At 40.2% G+C, this 20,116-nt stretch overlaps 1 protein-coding gene across 1 annotated transcript in view; it reads right to left on the bottom strand.

Moving 5' to 3' along the window:
- Positions 1-20,116, bottom strand: part of prkn (parkin RBR E3 ubiquitin protein ligase) — a 139,873-nt gene that overhangs the window by 92,387 nt on the left and 27,370 nt on the right. Inside the window, exon 2 of the mRNA XM_036573785.1 lies at positions 16,027-16,190. Coding sequence (XP_036429678.1) covers positions 16,027-16,190 — 164 coding nt within the window. The remainder of the gene's footprint in view (positions 1-16,026; positions 16,191-20,116) is intronic.

Genomic DNA, 20,116 nt, shown 5'->3' with positions numbered 1-20,116 from the left:
CACATCAGACAATTAATGATTATTATAAAAGAGCAAGAGGTTATAGTTTATCAAAAGTATCATGATATGAATTTGAGCTCATATCACCCACCACTACGTTCCGGCATGCACATGCACAGAGCTAAACCAGGCCGAGGCGAGGCAGCGACTGGCTGTGCAGTGAAACACAACGGAGGAGAGTAAGGGGTCCTCTCAGACAGAGAGTCCTTGAAACTGAAAGCGCTGAGTTAACCTTGAGAACATGCAGACTCGTCTCAGCTGCTCCTCCACAGCATATGGAGAGGCAGAGGAAAGAGGTCTCGCTGAGACGAGCACTAACTCAGGAGTAATTGGCAACAAATGGCAGACGTCCTTAAGATATTATTTCTGAGGAGTTCCAGGACGAAAATAGACCACTTTTGACCAGAGCATCGGAAAACGAGACAAAGAAAACAGACAGAAGAGCAAAAAACAGACAGAGACGAGAGCGACCCATCCAAAGAGCGAGCGACTGACAGAGACAGTGAAGAATGGAGAGAAAAGATGAAGACAAAGGGGAAAGGTGGAGAGACAGAGTGATAGACAGAGACAAAATAGAGGAAAGGTTGGGCGAGAAAGACAAAGAGGGAAAGAGAGGTGAGACAGAGAGTGAATGACAGAGAGAGAGAGAGAAAGAGAGAGAGGAGGGAGAGTGAGAGTGAGTTGGTGCTCCTCAGGGATGGGCGAGCTAATAGAGCGCATTACAGCCAGCGCTCTTCTCGTCACTACAAATGTCAGACTGCGAGTCCCGCGGCACGGACAGATAAACAGCAGAGGCTGTCTGCGCCTACAGCTACATATATACACTCCTCGCACCAAGCGGACAACGTGCGCCGACTCACAACACACACACTAACCTGTTTTTATACAATGTCAGGATACGTGGTCAAACACATCGCCAAAACCTCATATCTCCAAAATGTTAACTTTACAGGAGAAGGAAAAAACATTCTTAATTTTGAATGGAAGTTAACAGAACTAGACTTTTTCCAAGCACTTTTGGCTGATTGTGTACCTTAAATACCTTTGTGACGAGTTGGAGTGATCCAGAACTGATCGTCCAACATTAGCACCTGACCTCACTAATGACCTTGTGGCTGCAGTCAAATCCTTCCTGCAGAGTAGCGGCTGGTACAGCAGCAAAGGAACAAAAAAAGGAGATAAACTTCCCATTAATAACCTTGATTTCAGAAACGCTGGAAGAGCAGGTGTCTCCAAACTTTTGGTGTAGTGTATTACATACACTACCGTTCAATAGTGAATGAATGAATCAATGAAATGAAATGAATCTTTTAGCCAACTATGTTTGAACACATCGGAATTAGACCTCCACATTTAACCCATCCGTGCAGTGAAACACCACATACACACTAGTGAACACACACACACTAGGGGGCAGTGAGCACACTTTCCCAGAGCGGTGGGCAGCCCTATCCACGGCGCCCGGGGAGCAGTTGGGGGTTAGATGCCTTGCTCAAGGGCACTTCAGTCACGTACTGTCGGCTGAGCGGATCGAACCGGCGACCTTCCGGTCACAAGGCTGGTTCCCTCCATAATAACTCAGAAAGCTGTAAAACATGGAGACCATAAATATAACCTCCAGAATGTTTTGTATATCTCACAGCCGATAACGTAACAGAAAAATACTGTAAATAGATTATTAGAGTATGCTTTTAAGTGTTTCAAAAAACCTTGAACAATCATATAAAACTTCTTAAAATGTCTTCTGGTGTCTATTGTATTATAATTTACACTGAAAGAACATATGAGAAGTGATTCCAAACTGTAGTGTATATGTATCTGTAGTAAGGCAAGGCAAGTTTATTTATATAGCACCTTTCATACACTGCTGTCATTCAAAGTGCTTTACAAATGAGAAAGTAGAGTAGTTTAAAAAAGTAAAGGAGAGCAGAAATTAAAAACATAATTAAAACATGATTAAAACAACAGATTTAAAAGAGAAAAACATTAAATTAAAATCAATTAAAAAAATTAAATTAGGATAATTTAAAATCAAATTGAAAATTAAAAGTTAAATTATGATAAAGTGTTGCTACAGAGGAAAAGGGGCTAGAAACACTAATAGTGTTTTAAGCTGTGCTGAAAGCTGCTCAAATAGGAGTGTTTTTTGAGCCTGGATTTAAATGTGTCCAATGTCAGGACTCTTCTAATGATCTCCGTCAACTGGGTCCATTTAAGAGCAGCATAGTAGCCAAACGCTGCTTCACCTTCAGCAGGACTAACTGACCAGTTCCTGATGATCTGAGAGTTCTGCTCGGCTCATATCGCTGCAGCATATGAAACAAATATGCTGGTCCTGCACCATTGAGTGATTTATAGACCAGTAATAGTAACTTAAAGTCTATTCTGTAACAGACTGGTAGCCAGTGTAAGGATTTAAGAATGGGGGGGGTGATGTGTTCCTTCTTTTACTCCTGGTGAGACTCTGACAGCTGCATTCTGAATCAGCTGAAGCTGTTTGATTGTTTTTTTGGGAGTCCAGTTAGGAGACCATTACAGTGATCAATCCTGTTAGAAATAAAGCCGTGGATGAGTTTCTCCAGGTCTGCTTTAGTCAGACAATCTCTGATCTTGTTGATGTTCTTAAGGTGATAGAATACTGATTTAATAACTGCTTTAACACAACTGCTAAAACTAAGATCAGAGTCCACTGGTACACCAAGGTTACGTACTAGTTCTTTAGATTTTAGGGCTCTTGAATCCAGATAGGCAGCTAGTCTGCGCCTCTCATTGCTATTCCCAAATAAAATAATCTATGCCTTATCTTTACTCAACTGCAGAAAGTAAGAAGTGGAGTGGTGGTGTTATCGAAGGTGCCTTACTAAAAAAAAATGATCCAGTGATCACACATCAGTGCTTGTGCACACTACAATTAATGCAGCTTGTTTACTTCAAGTTTATAGTCATTTGAGTTGGCTGCCCAGATTAGTACAAGACCCCAGGTGTCCTAGTTATTAAATGCTAATTATAAGAACGGTCAATTGTAAGAACTCTCAAATATGTTTTTAACACAAATGGTACATTTCTGTTCATGACTCTTTTCTTCTGACAGGCATATGGTAACTTGTTGTATAACAGTCTTGGCGCTACAGCGAACAAATCCAAAGTTGGTCGGTAATGGTACAGAGTATCAGAAGCCTTGAACGTCTTTTTAAGCCCGGATTCACACAGCTATCCCCTCCTGGGTTGGGCGATTATAACGGAATCAGTAGCAGTGAGGCAAAGCGCTGGCAGAACTGTGCGAGCAGGTGAACTGCGCACATGGCGCATTAAGAATGCGTTGATTACAGCCTCACACTGTGAGAATCACACTACTTCAACACAAGCAGCTTGACACCCGAGTGCTTAGCACTGCTGCTACGCTAATAACCCATTAGCTTCTCTACTCGCCAACACACATTCACATACACACACACACACACACACACACACACACACACACACACACACACACACAATAACCATAACCAAACTCTTTAATTACTGAGAGTTTTATCTGTGCTTCGGTAAATTCATTGCACAATGAAGCTGATGGAAATATGAATGAGAGACATGTAAATTAATTTGGAGCGGAGATGAGAGCTCATTAAAACAAACTGAGCAAGTATACTGCATATTGATTGCTCCACGAGCAAAAGGAAAAGGTGACACTGTGATAGTTCCTGACATTTTTCTGAGTGTGTATTTATGTGTATGCGTGTGTGCGTGAGAGTGTGTGTGTGTGTGTGTACGCGCACCAACCAATTATGAGAATTCCACACAGATCACATGAATGAGCACAAAAACACAATGCCAATACTTCAGATACTTTTCTGTCCAAGACAAAAAAATCAAAACAAATTTACAGTGTAAGTGGGGCATCCAAAGTATGTGCAAGCAGATGTCATGAAAATTGCTCAGTAAAGGTTTAGACCGACCCACAGCATACATACACGCTAAAATGGATAATAAGAGAAGAGTCAGACGCCCCCAATTAGCACTGTCCAAATTACACTGTGCTAATGGAGAGTAACAACCTTTCACTGCCAATGAGAGTAGCTGTCCTTTCTGATACGTGTTCACTCTGATTATCTCCCTCTGCTCCCCTCGCAAGTATCTCTCCACTTAAGGGGAATGTCTGTCTGTCAGAATGCAAACAAACCTATCAATCCAGAAAAACTTGGATTTTTATAAGTGTGTTGTGCTGGTACGAGCAGATCAGTCACTAGATACCGTTACCGATGACTGGACATCACCAGGAACCAACTAAAACTTTTAGTGGTTTCTATGGTTTTACACAGCAGGACGTTTAATGTCTGAGGGGCTACCAGATTGTAAAAAGTTTGGGAACCACTGGACCAAAAAAAACAAAATGAAAATAAATACCGTACACATAATAATGCTGTGCAGAGATAATACAACAGCTGTATTGATTCTGAAAACCTGAGTGGGCCTACTTTTTTTTTACACACACACACACACAAAAAAAAAGATCAGAAATCGATGAAGCAATCGATAAAGAATCAGACCGACATGCAGAATCGATAATGGTATTGGTATCACAAAAGTCTTATCAATTCCCATCCCTAACTACAATCTCTCACACATTGTTTAATACACTATTGAAAATGAATGGAATATCAGATAACGATTTTGCGTGCAGTGGACGCATCCCATTACTGAGTCACTGAGTGCCTGAGTGACTGACTGATACCCACTGAAATGTGCATGTAAGCATCCAACGAGACAAACAGTAGGTGGTATACACCGAACTAAACAAAGTGACATCACTGCCTGCTTACTCACGAATGTAGGGCAAACATAAAAGAAAGTAGAAAGCACATTCACAGAAACGAGTCATGGGTCTTAGAAAAACAACAAAAGCTCTTCCTAATAATAGATGCAGTAGCACAGCGAGTACTGAGTGTTTATTGGAGCTCGGGCTGCGTCTGACTTTTCTCGCCTTGCAGTATACAAGGTATATATGGGTGTGGCAATTGGCAAACTGTAGACATTTGTATAAGTGTCTGAAACACGCTAGCTGACAGAGTGGGGCCGCCGAGTGCTGAAGCTCACAGTGCCTATCCTCTGTTGAATCACTCACTAAAGAGTTTCAAACTGCCTTTTGGAAGCAACATCAGCAAAAGAACTGCGCATTAGAAGCTTCACGAAACAGGTTTTCATGGCCGAGCAGCTGCACAAAAGCCTAAGATCAAATTGGAAATTGCCAAGCGTCGGATGGAGTGGTGTAAAGCACACTGCCACTGGAGTTTGGAGCAGTGGAAACTGCTGTGGCATGATGTATCACGCGGCTCTATCTGTCAGTCTGATGGATGAGTCTGGGTTTGGCGAATGCCATGAGAACGTTACCTGCCTGACTGCACTGTGCCAACTGTAAAGTTTGGTGGAGGGATAATGATATGGAGTTGTTTTTCAGGGGTTGGCCTAGGACCCTTAGCTTCAGTGAAGGGAAATCTGAAAGCTTCAGCAGACCAAGACATTTTGGACAATTCTATGCTTCCAACTTTGTGTGAACAGTTTGGGGAAGGACCTTTTCTGTTCCAGCATGACTGAGTCCCAGTGCACAAGGCAGGGTCCATAAAGGCATGACTGGGTGAGTTTGGTGTGGAAGAACTTGACTGGCCCTCACAGAGTTCTGACTTCAACCCCATCAAACACCTTTGGGATGAACTAGAACGGACACTGTGAGCCAGGCCCTCTTGTCCAACATCAGTGTCTGACCACACAAATGCTCTTCTGGATGAATGAGCAAAAATTCCCACAGACACTCTCCAAAATCTTGTAGAAAGCTTCCCAGAAGAGTGGAAGCTGTTTAGAGCTGCAAAGGGGACCGACTCCATATTAATGCCTATGGATATAGAATGGGATGTCTTGAAAGCTCCTGTAGGTGTCCCAATACTTTCCATGGTCCATCAGCAGGGAGATGGAGATTAGGTTAAAAACACATACAGTGGAGGCTTTGCTGCTCTGCTGTGGAGTTTGAGTGTTTTTCTCTCAAGCTGTCAATTGTGTTTTCACTGTCCTTCATGTCCTATAACCCAATTTTATGGATGCCTACACACACCTATCACACACACCAGGCACACACAGGCACACGCACACACTCCGGTCACCTTCATGTCTGTGTCAGACTGTCCACCAGAGAGTATGTTTTGTGTACAAGCATGTTGGTTCTGATGTGTGTTCTATGCTGTGCGTCCCCAACCATCACTTGTCGACTGAGCGCGACATGAAACAGGTCCGGTATCCCTGGAGACGGACACACTCTCCGCCGTCCTTATTCTGTCACTCAGCAGCCGTTAAACCAGCCGAAACAACAGAACAGCTGCAACCTATGTGTGCAATTCACAGCAGTGAGTGAAGCAGCAGAAGTAAATAATGGAACAATGATTTGAAAGACCGTGTTTTACTGCAGTAAAGAGAGTCTATCACCAGTGACGGGGTAGTTACTCAAAACAGCAGTCCATTACAAATTACTCATTACTTCTGTCAAACTGTAATGGAATTACTTTACTCATTACTTCTGTGAAAAAGTAATCTCACAACTCACTACTTTACTTCTTCTCTACATCAAGTTCATTTATATAGCACCTTTCATGCACTGCTGTCATTCACAGTGGTTTACAAATGAGAAAATACAGCCGTTTAAAAAAGTAAAGGAGAACAGAAATTAAAAACATAATTAAAATATGATTAAAGCAATAGATTTAAAAGAAAAAATCATTAAATTAAAAATCAAATAAGAAGGAGCTGCTCAAATAGGAACGTTTTGAGCCTGGATTTAAAAGCGTCCAGGGTCAGGGCTCTTCTAATGATCTCTAGTTCCATTTAAGAGCAGCATAGTAGCCAAACACTGCTTCTCCATGTTTAGTCTTCACCTTCAGCAGGACTAACTGACCAGTTCCTGATGATCTGAGAGTTCTGCTCAGCTCATATCGTTACAGCATATGAAACAAATATGCTGGTCCTGCACCACTGAGTGATTTATAGACCAATAGTAACTTACTATAGTATTAGTAATCTAAAGTCTATTCTGTAACAGACTGGTAGCCAGTGTAAGGATTTAAGAATGGGGGGGTGATGTGTTCCTTCTTTTGCTCCTGGTGAGACTCTGACAGCTGCATTCTGAATCAGCTGAAGCTGTTTGATTGTCTTTTTTGGGAGTCCAGTTAGGAGACCATTACAGTGATCAATCCTGTTAGAAATATAAGATGGATGAGTTTCTCCAGGCCTGCTTTAGTCAGAAAATCTCTGATCTTGTTGATGTTTTTAAGGTGATAAAAAGGGTAGGTTCAGCGATTTTTCTAAATTTCTCCATAATTCAGTCACTTAGGGTGCTTTGATGTGAAACGGTTCACTGTAGGAAAAATTACAATTTCTTTACAGTGGTAATAGGAACCAGGGATCACGATGTTTACAACGTAATATAGCCATTTATTTACTTACCAAAACAGCCAGTGAACCGACACATCTTCTGAGTTTTTATAGGCTATGTAATATTAATAATGGAAAACTAGTGTCAGGACTGTTTTAGACTGAACAGTTTGGATGTCTGGTTCCTATCACTACTGTTGTGAACAATTCTGACGCTATGTTTCTTTAGAATGGAGTCTTTTACTTCAAACCAACCTGAATGGCTTTGATTACGTGTTAATGTTTGGAACATGCAGACATTCTGAGAAATCAGTGGACTTTCCCTTTAAGAAATAAATCACAGTACAGATGATTTAAAGGGCCTGAAAAACTGCGTTAGTTATGCTTGTTTCAAATTATGAACGGCTAATGCTGTCTGAAAACTAAGAAACTAGAAACAGTTGAAAAACAGCTCCCTCAAAATACAATCCATAAGAATAAAATGTAAAGTTTACAGAGTAGTTCCTGAATGAAAACTGAGTCTTGTCTGCTAAGGTGAGGTTGGAGCTCTCTTACCTTCAGTTTCATATTAGCACAATCAGATGCTTAGACTGACTGATCGAGTTTAGGCCCCAGAGTGGTCTGAGGTGAATTGCCACATTCTAGAGTAACTTGAATTGTTCACAGTGGTGTGTGGAATGGTTCTACGTGTGGTTGAGTGCTAGGTCCGGGAACCAGGGTAAACTCACAGCCCCGCCCCTAATCAGACTGGGACAAACAACTACTAAAGTGGCTTAACAAAAGATAGTACAAGAATCTAAATATATTAATGCAGAAATCGTTGTCGACAAAATACATGCTGATATGTCATTTGGCCGTTCATTCATAGTACCAGTAAGTATGTTCTCAAATGCTTATATTTAATATTGTTCCTTTCCCACAGGCACCTCAGTCTCAGGCTCCCTCCCCTCCCCTTTAGTTAACCGAGGGGCCCTTTGGCTACTATAAAAGAGGAAGCTGGATGCGCTGTGGTTTCTAAAGGAACAGGACCAGAGAGACAAGATCAACAGGTAAGTAGAGATATGTGCACATTTTTACATATGTTTTTGTTTTAAATCCCCAAAGTCTACACAAAGTGCCAAAATAGTCTTGGTGATGGGGCAGGCCGACTGACCTCATCACATGGTGCTGATAGTAACCAGACATCTGAAGAGTTTAATGCCTGTAAAAGCTCCCTCACAGAAAGTTATCACATGAAATAGTTATGAATACTGTGCCTGATATCTGAGACACTGTTTAACAATAGTTTTGCTATAAGGGTTTGGCCTAAAGTGCATTTCGGAAAATCCTTTCTTGGTGGAAAAGTACATGATAAATAGCTTTAGCCCTATTTTACCATCAACATTATATATAAAACTCAGAAGTACACATGTAGGTTCACTGGTGGTTTTGGATAGTAAATAAAATGTCTCTATATTTGTGTTGTAGACATTGTGACTCTTGGTTCCTCTTATCACCGCTGTAAAGAAGTTGGTAAGTTTCTCTACAATGAACTGTTTCTCATCAAACCTCTCTGAATGACTTTATTTACACCACAACAACTGAATTCTGCAGAATTCTTAAAAAATTGGTGGAATTCCCCTTGTATGTATCATGGATTTATCAGTATCAGCAAAAATGCTGCCAGTACATGGCTTACTTAAATGAATTGCTTTCTACTGTAATGCACACTCTTCAATATTTATATTAATGAAGACTTAAATTTCTGCTGTTTATTTAACCCTCTGGGGTCTACGAATGTGCCCACGCATCACATTTGATGTTTCTGTATATGTTTCTGTATCATTCTGATAATACAACACAGAAATACAGTTCAAACATTTCCCGAGTCTGTAGAGTCAGCCTTAAAATTCCATCTTATCAAGAGTACAAATATGACTCATATCTGGGGTTATGAGGCTATGCAGAGGTGTTGAGATGCACGTCATCTGCCTCTCACAGTGTGTAACTGGTGGATTTGTGTGTCCATCTACATTTTGTGTGAAAGTGGCCAATAAATACTCAGGAAATCACTAAGAACTGACCCATCAAGCCAGAAACCCTTCATTCTTCATTCAGTCCACATCAGAGACGCATGTAAAATGGTGTTTAAAGAGTTCACAGCTGCTGATGTATTTCTGATCATCTCTGTTCACATTTGGCAGCTGAAGATCATATCAGTCAATACAGCACTGATAAACTAAAACCACTGGAGTCTGTTCTATTTTACCATATAACATTTTACTGGCTGGTTAACAGAATTTTAATCTCCTTAAAATTGGTATTGGCACTGGAGACAAAATTTTCATGTCAGTTTGGCTGTACAACATGATTCCAATCACCCACCTATGCAACAAACAGCCTTTAATCGAATTCAAATCATATTTATTCCAGCATTAATCCTGATAATCCATAAAGTAAGTAGGAGGCTGTGTTTACAGAGGACATCACTCCTCTGCACATACCAGCCTTACTGAACAAATACAGTGCCAATTAGTTCTGCTCTGTTTAGATTGTTTAAACATGCTTATTTCAATTATGTGTTCAATTCACATATTAAACTGAGACTAAACAAAACAAACAAATGATGAACGACTGTGATGAAGTGCTATCCCATCAGGCTTTGGCTTGAATTTGGAGCTTTAACCCTCCTGTTATGTTGCTGGTCAAATTGACCTGTTTAGAAGTTTTAAAATACAGGAAAAATATTTGTAATAATTTTTGTAATTTTAATGAAATCTTTTCTGCTGGACTGAAGGCTCATTTAGTGTGATTTGAATTGAAAGCGTAAATTTAACCCAGAACAGATGTTTTGTTTGTATTAATCAACATATCCCCGTAACAATATGTCAAAAATGTCAAAAAGGTCTAAATAAAAATAAATAATACAAAAGTGTTGACTGTCTAGTTTTTGACAATGTATAGAAAAGACAGTTTGAGAATGACTTTTTAATGAAAAACGAGTGATAAGTAAACTACTATAAGGTAATAGGATTATTATCATAAGAAAATAATAATAAAGTTATGAGATAATAATAATATGAGTAGACCATGATCTGTAATGGGTGAAAAACCTGATTACACTAAATACTGATTAAATTGATATTAATTGAGCTAAAGATAATGTTTATGGAGAAAAATATATTTTTTAACTACTTTCAGATGGGTAAACATGCATCGGGTCAGTTTAACCCAGGAACATTACTGCTGCTCCTTCAGTTGAACAAACCAGGAGGGTTAATTGGGCCTGAAATTTTGGCCTGAACCTGAATACAGCCTGACCCAATGCAAACCACAGCACCCAAACCCAATCATGGCAAAGTTTTTTCTGACTCCAACCTGACCCAAACCACTTCAGGTTTTGGGTCCGAAACTGACCTGAACTGGCTCATCATCACCCAAAGTTCTGATTAACACAGCATTGGGCAGCACCTGTTAAATTACCACGTAGTGACAACAACAGCCATCATTACACTACAAAAAAATGGTATCTTGGCAAGTAAATAAATAAAATTATTTTAAATGTAGTGGATGTATGTAATATTTCTCATTTTGAGATTATTGTAAGATTATTATAAGATTATTTAACATATTTCAAGACCTTCTTTATAAGTTTTAAATGATTTTAGTAAGTAAATTATCTCATCATATTGGCAGATAATATTGCTTGCTGTAAGAAACACGCTTGAAAAAAAAACATTATCTGCCAATATAGTGAGATAATCTTACTAAAATAACTTAAAACTAGTAAAAAGTGTCTTATAAGTTACACAGCCTCATAATAATCTTACAATAGTAATTCTCAAAATAAGAAATATTAGATACAGTGCCTTAAAAAGTGATTTGTCTGGATTGCAAATGATACACAGATTGTTCCAGAAAGTATTATTATTGGAAACCAATATGCTCTTAAAGTAATTTTTTTAAATTAAAATTTTTATTTGCCAGCAGATCTTAAGGCCGAAAAATGCTGCTTGTATAAGTTTTCAACCCCTTCACACTAGTACCTGGTAGAAGCAGCTTTTGCTGCAGTAACAGCTTTAAGTCTTTTGGGCTAAGTTTCTATCAGCTTTGGGAGTGACCTTCACCCAGTCTTCCTGCAGATTTGCTCCAGGTTGGCTGGATGATGCTTGTGGACCACAATTTTCAAACAGAGACACAGATTCTCAATTGGATTCAGATCTGGACTTTGACGTTTTGACTTAGATTATAGAACATCCGTCTTTTTGTTGTTCAAACTCTACTCTTTGGCTTTGGCCTTGTGCTTGGCGTCACTGTCCTGCTGAAAGGTGACGTTTCTCTCAAGCTTTAGTTTTTTAGCAGACTGAAGCAGCTCGTTTTGTAGTATCTCACTGCATTTTGCACCTTCCATCTGTCCTTCAGTTTTAATAAGAGGCCCAGTCCTTGCTGAGGAAAAACATCCCCAAGACAGGATGCTGTCACCCCATACTATACTGTGGGGAAGGTGTTGGTTGAGGAATGGACAGTGCTAGGATTGCACCACATACAGCATTTAGAATTCTGTCCAAAAAGCTCCATGTTTGTCTCATTTGACCACAAAACCTGATCCCGCATTTTAGCTGAGTCACTCTGGTGCTTTCTAGGAAACTCTAGATGTGCTATTATGTGTTTTTCGTCAGTAATGGCTTCTGTCTAGCCGCTCTTCCATAAAGACCAATTGTATGCCGAGCTCTTATATGACTGACCAGTGCACCTTCGTTCAAGGCTCAGCCACTGAACTCTGTAGCTCATTCGGAGTGAGTCAGCCTCTGTGTGTCCTCTTGCACAAGTCCCCTTGCTGAGTTTTGAGAGACGGCCTTGTCAGTGCAGTGCCTGGGTGGTATGATGTAGCTTCCGTTTCCTCACAATTGATCCAACAGCGCTGACTGGAATATGAAAACACTTGGATATTATTTTGTAGTATTCTCCTATCTGGTGCATGTCTATAACTTCATCTCTAATTACCTTAAAATGTGCTTTGGTCTTGATTTCCATTTACAGCGTTCCTTCATATTCACAGTCTGACCAAAGGTACTTGAATTAAGGGGGTCTTTTATCTAGAAAATGGTGAACTTTTTTTAATGATTCACAAGTAGAGGCCAGTTAAAAGCTGACTGTGTCCTCGTTACAGTAATATCTTTCATCTGTGTAAACTTGGAGCTTCCACAGCTCAGGTTAAACACTTATTCAAAGAGCATTTTTCACAGAATATGTTCTGTATAAAACCGATGCCACTTTAAATTCATTCATTTTGAGGGTCAGTCTTTTGAAATAAAATGACAGCACAAAATATCAAAGTGTCATTTGTAATCCAGACAAATCTGATGTCTTTTAAGAGGACTGAATACTTTTGCAAGGCATTGTATATGGACTAGATTTAAGACAACTTCACTTGCCAAGATTTTTTGCAGCAAACACCATGGTTTAAAAAATAATAGAAATAATATAATAAATAATATGATCAAATAATCCAAAATTTAGTTTCAATTCTGCTTTAATGAATTTATTCCTCAAGCAGTGTCTGGACAAACTTTCCACACAGCAGAATGTTAGCCTTCACCTGTTTAATCCTAAAACCCTTTTTCCGTTACACAGAACGTATTGAACATACAACACAAAAAATATTTTTGGCCAATCAAATTTTGTATAAATGTCTATTTGGCTGCATCAAATCATGAATCGATTTGTTGCGCATCTGTTTCTCCTGAGCATGGGTCTCATGGAGTGCTAAATCCCACCAGTGTGTGACTCCAACGTGCCAGATTAAAACTGTTGTAATGTAAAGAATGTAGAGAAGAATAAAGGAGAAAACACTAAATCCTCTCCTGCCTCACACTATACTGAGTTCTTTACCTATTTATAATGATGCCCCATCAGGATTCTAACTATAATCACAGGTTTTAGAGATTTAACCCTGATTTTCAGTCTGATACAGTTATAACAGTAGCTATTGGTTCATGGATTTAATTCTCATTTTCACTGTGATATGATACTAACAGTCACCGACATGGCCATAACTTGCTATGAGGACACAGAGGTTCGGACCACGGAACACTTTTTCAGAAAGTGTTTTTTCACTTGCCTCCATTCCTAAGAGTAAACGTAGAAACAGTGCTATTACGATAATACAGTCCACTCAGGGCCGCAGCCACAGTATCACAGTCCACCCAATCAAATAGAGACGGAATATTTATGATGCCGCATTTCTGGGATAATGAAATTTGATTTCTGTGAGCGCTGTCACTGAATTATGGCCAATCGAAATCTGCCGTTATTTTCTAAACCCTCCAATCACCGCTTAGCAACCATTGCTTTCTGCTATTTCTTCAGCACATTATCAGCACCCATGATGTTCGTGACTAGCGTTAGGACACCGAGGTCCTCTGAAGTTTCTGAGAGTTTTATAAGATTCAGTGTGGAAAAGGTAATGAAACTACACAGTGAGCAGTGAGAGGTTCTCAGCTGACCTCGGAACAGCTGTGGTTCGGCCAGAGATTTAACAGCCCACTCTGCTCATCTCTGTACGAGACGTTACACTACCCTGAGTCCCAGAGTAACTTTGACTTCTTGAGATGTTCAGGTGTGCAGCACACATGCTATAGGCTAATGCATAACATCCCTATGGTAAAAATGTAAGAGTTTATGAGCACAATTTACATTTTAAGCTTGTAAAATGGAAAACTCAATTATGCATGTTTTTATTTGGAGCACTCACAACGTTGCTGGCTAAATCAGCATGTTTTAGTCTAGTTCCAGTCGCTGCTCATTTCAGGCTACAGGCTCCATTGTAGGCTATTTAGTGATTAGATGAGCTTTTTCAGTAATCAATGAGGACAGAGATGTAAAAGAGAGAAGAAGAAAGAGAGAGAAATGAAATAAAATCAATTTTAAATTGTTAATTAAATAAACAGGGTAGGAGTAAAATCAGTTTATGGAACAGTAATAGCAGTTAATGGAAGAATGGAGGGATGGGGAAGGAACAAATGAAATGAAAGTGCATAACAGTTATGGATGGGTAAAAAGGAATGATTTTGTTAAAAAAATGTAAAAAACACTAAAGGAGAAACTTGCAGTTGGGGTGATTCTCATGTTTGACAGTTCTATTATTCACTGTGAAGTGTAGGTCACATTTCTGCTATAAGGACCTCACTAAAATTATGATCTTAGTTACAGCCCTGGTCATTGTCCTTCAAAGACTTATTTCTCATTCTTTACTCTTATACGTCTCTGACAGTGGTCACTGGTTATCTCTGTTTAGTCTAAATATTCCTGTCTAATGACTTTTTTCAGTCTTGATTCCTCTTAAGGTTCCTTCCTTAGGGAGTTTTTCTTGCCAGCTGCTTTGCTCACTTGGGGCTTGGACTCGGATTCCTGTAAAGCTGTTTTGTGCCAACATTCGCAGTAAAAAGCACCATGTACATAAATTTTGAGTTGAATAAAAGCAGGTAAAATACAGAGGGAAATCTGTTCAAACCCGAATGTGAAATCTGAACCCAGGTCTCGTCCTGTTCAGACAAATATTGCAAGCTCTACTTTGGACATCACTGATGGGGTGTGTTGTGAGTTTGAACTCTAGGGGGCAGAGTGGAGTCACAGTGCATGTTGAGCAGGTGGCCCCATGGAGGTGCTTTGCTCCACTGCCCACAACCTGCCCTGAACCCTCCTTCACCACAACAACTGCCTGTCAGAAAGAAATGGAGCACTGCAGCAGAGCAGCGCCGAGAGAACATCAGTGGAAGCAGGACTTTTACAGAGGGTATGGCTCTGTGTGTGTGTGTGTGTATGTGTGTGTGTGTGTGTGTGTGTGTGTGTGTATCTATTATATCTAAGTGCATCATCAGCTTCTGTGAGTGCATCTGAGGGTGCTTCAGTGTGTGTGTGTGTGTGTTTTAATGCATAATTAAGAAGGTCAGGCTTAATGAAGCACTGTGGAATAAAGTTCAGGATATCCCTAGGCTCTGTTTACCCTGTTAGAACCCCACTGAGAGAGAGAGAGAGAGAGAGAGAGAGAGAGAGAGAGAGAGAAAGAAAGGAACGGAATAAAAGGAGGAGAGAAGAGAAGAGAAGAGAAGAGAAGAGAAGAGGAAAACAGGGATAGTGAGAAAGATGGCAGGTGGCGAGAAAGAAAAGAATAGAGACAGGGATAGTGAGAGAGAGGGGATGAAGAGAAGAGAAGAGAAGAGAAGAGAAGAGCAGAGAAGAGAAGAGAAGAAAAGAGAAGAGAAGAGAAGAGAAGAGAAGAGAGAGGTAAGAAGGGAGAGTGAAAGAGACAGATGAGTGGAGGGGAGAGAGAGCAGACAGAGAGAAAGAGAGGATGGAGAAAAGAGATAGAGAGGAAAAGAGGAAGAGAGAGAGATTAACAGCGAGGATAGTGAGAGAGGGGGATGAAGAGAAGAGAAGAGAAGAGAAGAGAAGAGAAGAGAAGAGAAGGATTGTGGGTAGTGATTCAGAGTGAGGAAGAAAAGAGAAATGAGAAAAAACATTACCTCCATATTAAGTATTCCATTAACTGTTTTGGCAACAACTGTTCATTAAAATTCATGCCAATAAAGTTATCTGAATTTGAGGAAGAGCAGTGGAGAGCAGAGGAGTTACCTGCAGGGTGGAGTCACTGTGGAGCTCCCGGCCTGCGAAGATGACCCTCAGCTGATCAGGCTGGACGCCCTGCAGCCGGCCCACCGTCTCCTTCAGATCCGCCACGCTCGCCCCTCGCTCCAACTCCACAGGGAAACCATGACTGGAGTTAAAGCGCACATACACTGACAGAGAGAGAGAGAGAGAGAGAGAGAGAGAGAGAGAGAGAGAGAGAGAGAGAGAGAGAGAGAGAAAGAAAAGGTTTGCAATAAATTATCACATTAAATAGAAAGCAGAATTTTGGCACTCAAACCGCTCAGCTGTCTAAAACATCTTTGGATAAAAACAAATGAAAATGTGGCTTTAATAATAGTTTGGTAAAAAAACGAAACTGTCCAGCAGAGACAGGGACTCAAGTCAGCCACTCAGACTCAGCTTATGCACTAACTGACTAACATCTTCACTCAGACATGAGAATTACAGCTCGTGAAATTTCATTCTAACATGTACGTCTTTGTACGGTTTGCAATTCCGCTGTCACGCTACCCATTTCCCCTTAAGTCCTCTTCACACCTTTGAACTCCAGCTCCCATAATGCATCGAGTCCTGATGCCGCACAGATCCTCATCTCCTGAACTGTAATCACTCTCACCTGTTCTCATTAGTTCTGCTTGTATATCGTCGCTGTCTAAAGATAAATATACATATATATACATATATGTTTACAGTTGTGCTCATAAGTTTACATACCCCGGCAGAATTTGTGATTTTCAACTATTCTTTTATTCATGGTTAGTGGTTCGGTCAAGCCATTTATTATCAAACAATTGTTTTTGCCCTTTTTTAAATCATAATGACAACAGAAACTACCCAAATGACCCTGTTCAAAAGTTTACATACCCTGGATGTTTTGGCATGATAACATACACACAAGTTGACACACACAGGTTTTAAATGGCTACTAAAATTAACCATCCTCACCTGTGATCTGTTTGCTTGTAAATCAGTGTGTGTGTATAAAGAGTCAGTAAGTTACTGGGCTCCTGACAGACCCCTGCATGTTTCATCTGGTGCTGCCACTGACGTTGTTAAATTATGAGACATTAGGAAAGCAAAAGAATTATCAAAGGATCTGCAGGAGAAGATAGTTGAACTTTATAAAACAGGAAAAGGATATAAAAAGATATCCAAGGAATTGAGAATGCCAATCAGCAGTGTTCACACTCTAATTAAGAAGTGGAAAATGGGGGATTCTGTTGAAACCAAGCCAAGGTCAGGTAGACCAACAAAAATTTCAGCTACAACTGCCAGGAAAATAGTTTGGGATGCAAAGAAAAACCCACAAATAACATCAGCTGACATACAGGACTGTTTCAAGATGCACAATAACGAGGCACTTGAAGAAAAATGGGCTGCATAGTCGAGTCGCCAGAAGAAAGCCCTTACTACGCCAATGCCACAAAGCAGCCCGCTTACAATATGCCAAACAGCACAGAGACAAGCCTCAAGATTTCTGGAACAAAGTTATTTGGAGTGATGAGAGCGAAATTGAACTTTTTGGCCACAACCATGAACGCTACATTTGGAGAGGAGTCAACAAGGCCTATGATGAAAAGTACACCATCCCTACTGTAAAACACGGTGGTGGATCGCTGATGTTTTGGGGATGTGTGAGCTACACAGGCACAGGGAACTTGGTCAAAATTGATGGCAGGATGAATGCAGCATTTTATCAGAAAATACTGGAGGAAAATTTGCACTCATCAGCCTGGAAGCTGCGCATGGGACGCACTTGGATGTTCCAACACGACAATGATCCAAAACACAAGGCCAAGTTAACCTGTCATTGGCTACAGCAGAAAAAAAGTGAAGGTTCTGAAGTGGCCATCTCAGTCTCCTGACCTCAATATCATTGAGCCACTTTGGGGAGATCTCAAACGTGCAGTTCATGCAAGACAGCCCAAGAATTTGCAGAAACTGGAGGCGTTTTGCCAAGAAGAATAGGCAGCTTTACCATCTGAGAAAATAAAGTGCCTCATCCACAACTACCACAAAAGATTTCAAGCTGTCATTGATGTTAAAGGAGGGAATACATGGTATTAAGGACTAGGGTATGTAAACTTTTGATCAGGGTCATTTGGGTAGTTTCTGTTGTCATTATGATTTAAAAAAGGGCAAAACAGTTGTTTGATAATACATGGCTTGACCCAACCACTAACCATGAGTAAAAGAAAAGTTGTTGTACTATCATTATTATTCTCTGAAAAAATAAAAAAAAATCACCAATTCTGCCAGGGTATGTAAACTTATGAGCAAAACTGTATATATCAATTTTTTGCGATTTTCACTTTTCTACCTGATTTGAGCACAGCAGCCATTCTTTACACTGTGTGAAATGCACCAAAAATCTCTTTCCATTGACTGACATTAAAAGTAAAGAACATTTTTGCCCTCTGCTGTAAAGTTACTATTTTGGAGATACATGTTTTTCTTTGGAATTTCGTTTTGGTCACTCATTGCTTAGTATTGCCATTTGCCTTGTCTATTGCGTACTGAGCATTTCTCTGACCATTTTTTGGCCCTTGTTTACCCTGTCAGATTTTCCTTTGTACTTTGAATGGTTTTGGTGTTTGTTTATCTGGCTGCTGACCCTTGCTTGTTTATGGATTTCGGTTTCCTAATGTACCTGTTTGTTGCTCTCTTGGTTCTGACCTGGCCTGGATTACTGACCACCCCCTTGCTTTGCCCTGCTGTCAATAAATCTCACTCATTTTACTTCCGCGAGCCTCTGGCTCGTCTGCCTAACGTGACACCTGCAGCTCACAGCGGCATCAGGTTTGATACAGCTTCAAATAATTTAAGCCTTTTTTCTAGAAAACCTTCAGTCTTATGGACAAAAGGAAGCATTACATGTGGTCAATGCAGCATTTGTAGGAAAGAGGCAAAACAACCTGAAGTGGTTGGCTAGCAGGTAGGACAACAGGTAGCTGGCATGTAGGACAGCTAACTGACTACAATTGCTAATCTAGCTGAAGCTTTAGTGAGTTACAGATCACATTCCTTTACAGGGGACCTATTATGCTCATTTTCAGTGTTCATAATTAGATTTTTGGTGTCTACTAGATTAGATTTACATGCTTCAATATTCCAAAAACTTTTTATTTTTCTCAAACTGTAAATTTATTTTCACCCTCTTTCTAAAACGCTTTATTAGAGCTCCCAATGAGCACTGTGTGCTCTGATTGGTCAGCTCGCCCACTCTGTTCTGATTGGTCAACCGCCAGAAAAGTTCTGCCCCTGTCTTGCATTTCTCTCTTGAGCAGCTGTAACAGTTTAAGCCAGAGTCCGAGCCTGTACACTCTCAGAATAACAGGTACTAACCTGTCACTGAGGTAGTGCCCCTCTTGTCACTGGGGTGGTACCATCAAGGGTACATCTCAGTACCTTTAGTCAGGGAATATAATTGTACCATAAACCATTGAAATTATTTTTATAAGTTGTACTGACTCCACACACCCCGTCTCGTCTCCAGGCTTTTTATCTTAGTGTTCTGTTTTAAAATATTAGATTATGAAAAGGTACAAATACGTTCTTTTCACCTGGAAAAACTGATTTCAGGTTCGCAATTGGACCTTAAAACCACTGTTGTACCTTTGAGGGAACACTTACATTGTCTGTACCTTGCTGAACGAGAAATGTACCTGCACAGAACCTTTATTTCTAACAGTGAAATTCAGGTCAGCGTCTTCTTGACATGGCTACAAAACTGAACAAACTCTATCTGGCCTCCAGTATTTGCTGTGCCTTGTGTGCAGGGCATGGCAAGCTTGCCGGTAGGCGGGCAATAAGGATTATGTTACAGGATTGCGTCATCTTGTAACAGAAAAAAAGGCCTGGAATTCTACTAAGGCATATCAGGCAGCTGAGAAAAGTGGTTTCTTTGGGAGAGAGATACTACTTCTAGTGTGTACTTTGATCTTTGTAACTTTGCAGACCGTTTACACGCACGAAAAGTTGCAACACACTAAAGGAAAGGGAAAAACTGGAGAAGCTTGAGACGTAGTAAACCTTCAGCTGGATTAGCCATTATAATAGCAGATTTTCTTTAAAC

Source organism: Colossoma macropomum, unplaced genomic scaffold (genome assembly GCF_904425465.1).
Source record: "Colossoma macropomum unplaced genomic scaffold, Colossoma_macropomum, whole genome shotgun sequence".
Classification (NCBI taxonomy): Eukaryota; Metazoa; Chordata; class Actinopteri; order Characiformes; family Serrasalmidae; genus Colossoma; species Colossoma macropomum.
Note: the sequence above shows the minus strand (reverse complement) of the source record. Positions and strands in the feature narration are given on the sequence as shown.